Raw genomic sequence first — 5,520 nt, forward strand, 5'->3', positions numbered from 1 at the left:
GCTATAAATAATTATTTTATAGAATTCGTGTGCATGGTTTATCTAATAAACACTATATTTACTAAGTCTGCACGTGTGGATCGTATAATTCTCTCCGCTCGCCCATAGTCTTAACATTGTAAACTTTGACCTCGTATACCTCCAGTCACAGGTCAAATTTTAAAATGGTGTTTGCGTCATGACCTAAACCGAGATGGATTGTATTTGTATTTAAAAAAACACAATGATTTATATAGTTAATGGGTCATCGCTGAGAGCTCCGCTCAAAAAAATCACAACACAGGAAGATGAAGTTAGAAATTGAGGATCAATGATAACTTTTATAGTAGGGTGCAAACTTTAAGAATTAATTCTCATAAAATTAATTATGTTTATTAATTGTAGTGAGAAATGTGGCTAAAATTTTTGGTGGTTGCGGCATTACAAAGCTGTTCCAGATGACCCACTGTAATTGGATATATCAGGGTCACCGCACCCTACAGAATACTTGTTTTTGAAAAATATGCGACTCTTGTATAAGTTTTTAAAATGTATTTTACAATTCTTATAAAAGAACAAGAATAATATTATAATATTTAATAGTTATACAGTAGACAGACAGACGTATATAGAAGGGTTGCATGACGCTTCGGACGTAGAGGGACCTCAAAAATTTCATCTTTGATGTAAAAATAGTAGGATAAGGAAGCAATATAAGATAATATTTCTTTTATAAATGATATAAAAGGTGTTTTTATTGGTTATATTCGTATAATTTTATGGCTTTCGGAAAGAGGTGGCACCCAACATCTACACTGGTTTCGTTTCACCTCTCTCAAGCCTTAAATGTAAAGGCTGTTCGTGTTATGTACTATTTGAAGTATTATTATGTTAAAATTATTTAATGAATAGTTTATTTAAATTACTTTGACTGCAGTAAACATTTTAATTATATCCACTGAGAAAGATGAGATAGAGCCAAAGCCAGTCACAAATGTGAGTCACAATCTTCCTTTAAAATTTCTAAAAACATATGAATAAAAATGATTTCGTTTTTTATCATTTTATCAATAAAAATTTTAATTAAAATCACTTTAGTTTCGTGAGTTTTACATAGAATATTAAATTTTGAGTCTTAATGTTCATTGTTTCTCATAGAAATGGTCTTAATAATACCTTTACCAGGGCTGTGTATCCGATTGTTTAATCCACAGAGGAATTTCTGTAAGCTATTATAAACGGAGGTTTTTTAAATTACAATACAGTAAGAAAATATATTATCTTTTTTATATTATATAAAATTGTTAGAGAAAATTTATAGCATAAAGAACTCTGTCAGCTGGGAAACGTTACGTTATACATTAATTAATTATAATTTAGCCTAAATTCTAATTTTACTTAAATAAATATAGGCTACAGGGTGGCCCAAAAGTTTTTTAACCACTATAAAGTCTGAGTTTAGGTCTTATTTAATAATTTACAACTCTGCTTTGCAAAATTTATAAGAAATAAAATCGTTATGTAAATTGTTTGCCAGATTAGCATGGTTAACTCGTGTTTGAACCATCCTATATCTGCATTACTGATTTTATATATATTATACGAAGTAACGTTCCTTGTAAGAGTAGTTAAACCTTGAAGTGAAGGGCCCCGCAGATCAGGAGGACCTACGCTTGCTTGGATATACTTAAAAGTTTATGTTAATATTTTAAAATTACATATGTTATTATCAAATAAAATTTTCTCATGCAATAGAAAGCAGGGCTTTTATTCATCTTAGATTGGTGGAGACACCAAAAAAAAAAAAAAAACATTTTACAGAAGGCCCCAAAACTATAACTTTACTGGTGTTTTTTGAATGTATACGACACGTGCATAACTTTAGTTATCCAAGTACTGTACAGGGTGATTAGAATTAAACTGACGGTAATCGGACACGTGTGGAGATGGCTCTACTGAACCGAATCGAATGAAACGAGATACACTAGCTACGGGAAAGAAAAATAGTTGAAATTTTCGCCGCTAGAGGAAAATGTGGCGCTGAAAGGATGAAAATTATTAAACAAATAGAGAAAATTTTATTAGAAGGATAAAATTACTTTTTACACATTTATAATATATGCTTAATGCAGGATCCTTCTCTAACGACCACGTGTTTCAATCGTAAAAGTGTGTAATCAATTGCTGCACGTAACATTTCAGAAGGAATCTGGGAGACATGTCACCTAATTCTGGCTTTCAGCTCCGACACGGAGAGATACTCCTGATAAACACGATCTTTCAAATAACCCCACAGTCGGTAACACGTTGTCGACTGAACAGCGCCACATTTTCCCATGGTGGTGAAAGTTTTAACTAACTTTTCTCCCGCAAATCTCTTTCTCATAATCTGCCTTGCATGTGCACCGAGTTTCATTCGATTCGGATCCTTTTATATATTGTATTGATAGTTTAGGGCCTATACATCTAAGAAAAGGCATCACAGATCTCGTCTCTATCGTAATTATTTTTAAAACGTTTTTAAATAAATTATAGTTATACTTTTTGTTTATTATTCATAAACATACAGTATTACAATTGACTTCAGTTAGTACAAGAAATGCATTTAAATTTTATTTATTATCATAAAATGATATAATTAGAAAACATTTTACATTTTAAACACATGTAATTATCTAAAAACATTCATTTTCTAGTACAGAGAAAATGGTTAATAAGTCGAATAATAGATAATACCTTGAACTTACAACGAAGTATACAAAAATTAGATACAAAATGTCAACCTAATTCTTATATTTAATACATTAAAGGGGGGATATTTGTTTAAAGTTACTGATTCGAACACTTAACAGTTGGCCTATAAACTATACAATTTATACTTCTTACCCTTTTCTTGCTATCTGCTAAACAAAAGGTGCAGATTTTTCTTCCGAATGGTTGATTATTACTTATGGATATTCCGTACGTTCCGTATCTTTGGCAGGGTTGTTCTTCGTAGTCACCTCTTGCCTGACAGTATTTTAAGGTGGCCAAATGAGCGATGTAACTAGCCGCCAGTCTTAAAGTTTCGATCTTCGAAAGTTTTCTATCAGCGGGTTCAGTTGGTATCAAGGTTCTCAAAAGGGTAAAGGCTGTATTAACGCATCTGGTTCTATCTCTTTCTCTGGCATTTGCTGTTTGTCTCGGTTTTTCAGCACAGGTATATCTATTTCGTCCCCCCTGCGGTTTCTTCACATCCAAGAAGTATTGATAAGAGATGCAAGCTTGGTTAGAATGGTTGTCTGATAGATCGACTCTAGATCCAACTTCCATCTTACTCGTATAGTTAACTATTGCCGTTTAAGTCACGTTTTAGGTGTAGCTGAGGTAGTAAAGTGGATCCTGGTCCCATTACAGACAGGATACGGTAAGACCCGGAACACGTAATTAGCCAATTCTGACTCGTATTTAATATCTGATAGGGTATAAGAGAGCTGCAGTCTTGTAGAAAAAGTAATCCCGGCTACTCCTCAGCAGCTTACATCACTCAATGTAAACAAATATCGGGTTCTTTCGGGGCCGACCGTCCTGTTTGTTGATGGTAGTTTGTGGTCAGCTTTTGACAAATAGCTACAGGGGTTTTGTACAAAATGGGAAACGGAGGAGGAGTTATCCTATACAACTGCTAATAGCTACGTAAAGAATGTTTCTGACACGTAAGCCGAGTGCTATGTAATTCAACTACTTACCGGGGAGCAACTTTCAACAGTTAGTTTTTGCCTACTCTGTAGATCTAACAATAAGTTGGATCCACATAGTAGAAAATGGTTAACAATATATATAACATTTTTAATATATAACTTTTAATTTGTACTTTTGAATATATATTAATAGATGATAGTCAAAATGTCAGTTGACTAGATGGTAGCATAAAGAACTCTGTCAGCTGGGAAACGTTACGTTATACATTAATTAATTATAATTTAGCCTAAATTCTAATTTTACTTAAATAAATATAGGCTACAGGGTGGCCCAAAAGTTTTTTAACCACTATAAAGTCTGAGTTTAGGTCTTATTTAATAATTTACAACTCTGCTTTGCAAAATTTATAAGAAATAAAATCGTTATGTAAATTGTTTGCCAGATTAGCATGGTTAACTTGTGTTTGAACCATCCTATATCTGCATTACTGATTTTATATATATTATACGAAGTAACGTTCCTTGTAAGAGTAGTTAAACCTTGAAGTGAAGGGCCCCGCAGATCAGGAGGACCTACGCTTGCTTGGATATACTTAAAAGTTTATGTTAATATTTTAAAATTACATATGTTATTATCAAATAAAATTTTCTCATGCAATAGAAAGCAGGGCTTTTATTCATCTTAGATTGGTGGAGACACCAAAAAAANTAAATATATTCATTTGCATCAAAATTTTAGCCATTTAACAGTCAGATTTAAGTATACGAGTTCGTATACGAAAGAAAAGACCATACTGGGTAGTTTCTAACCAGTTCGAGAGCAATTGTCACACGTGATAAAAAATGAACTTTGTTGTCAGATCGGCAGTCGAGGAATGGTGTAATTCGATGCCAGAGGACCGTGATGTGGCCATTCGATGACATCTCTAGTCTTGTGTAAACAATGGACCGAAGATCTCTCCTCTTGAAAAATTGTCGAATGTCTGACGGTTGTCAGCGCTTCTCGATTATTGTTTCCGAAAAAAATAAAAGAGAAAAAAAAACGATCGAAAAATTAATTTTTTATTTCCTTTCTTACTTAAATCATTAACGAATTATATTTGATTGGCGTGTTTTAATTTATAAATCCGACCACCTGCTGTGTAATAAAGTGATGTAGTAGAGCGCGCGCAACGATCAAAAGTCAACTAGCTGCACGTGTGGATGGGCCACCGTCAGTCGGCCCGTCCAAGGACATAGGTGCCAAATTTCTCAATAACCGTTAACGTCTTTGACCTTCTACAAAAATTTCTGTAGTTAAAGAAGCTCTATTTATTACACCAGCTTTCTAAGTGATGCTTACCATTTATGTATAAAATATATTTCTTCTTGATATATTCTGCTTGATAGAACGGTTTCAATAATTATAGTAAATGAAAAAAAAAGGAATTTTATCAAGTTCACCAGGATACAACTATTGCTAGGAAATTCGTTACTCGTGAGTTACACGTAGCGATCTTTCTCATGCATTTCTGTGCCAATATTGTTACAATATAAATTACAATTGAATTAAAGTAGTAGTAATTTATAATTGTTTGCCAGATTAGCATGGTTAACTTGTGTTTGAACCATCCTATATCTGCATTACTGATTTTATATATATTATACGAAGCTCTGGTAACGTTCCTTGTAAGAGTAGTTAAACCTTGAAGTGAAGGGCCCCGCAGATCAGGAGGACCTACGCTTGCTTGGATATACTTAAAAGTTTATGTTAATATTTTAAAATTACATATGTTATTATCAAATAAAATTTTCTCATGCAATAGAAAGCAGGGCTTTTATTCATCTTAGATTGGTGGAGACACCAAAAAAAAAAAAAAAA

The 5,520-nt window shown here is 33.0% G+C and overlaps 1 protein-coding gene across 1 annotated transcript; it reads right to left on the reverse strand.

Annotated features, from left to right (window-relative positions):
* Positions 1-2,799: 2,799 nt before the first annotated feature.
* On the reverse strand, positions 2,800-3,380 carry LOC111642670 (transcription factor 15-like). The gene has a single exon (XM_023389043.1). It carries the CDS (start codon positions 3,289-3,291, stop codon positions 2,809-2,811), a length of 483 nt encoding a protein of 160 aa, XP_023244811.1. The 5' UTR covers positions 3,292-3,380; the 3' UTR covers positions 2,800-2,808.
* Between the last annotated feature and the right edge of the window lie 2,140 nt (positions 3,381-5,520).

This window comes from Centruroides sculpturatus, unplaced genomic scaffold (genome assembly GCF_000671375.1).
Source record: "Centruroides sculpturatus isolate CEXI.00-Female unplaced genomic scaffold, Cexi_2.0 scaffold1549, whole genome shotgun sequence".
Classification (NCBI taxonomy): domain Eukaryota; kingdom Metazoa; phylum Arthropoda; class Arachnida; order Scorpiones; family Buthidae; genus Centruroides; species Centruroides sculpturatus.

Coding starts and splice junctions, on each gene's coding strand:
- LOC111642670 (XM_023389043.1), bottom strand. CDS start 3,291: ATGGAAGTTGGATCTAGAGTCGATCTATCAGACAACCATTCTAACCAA.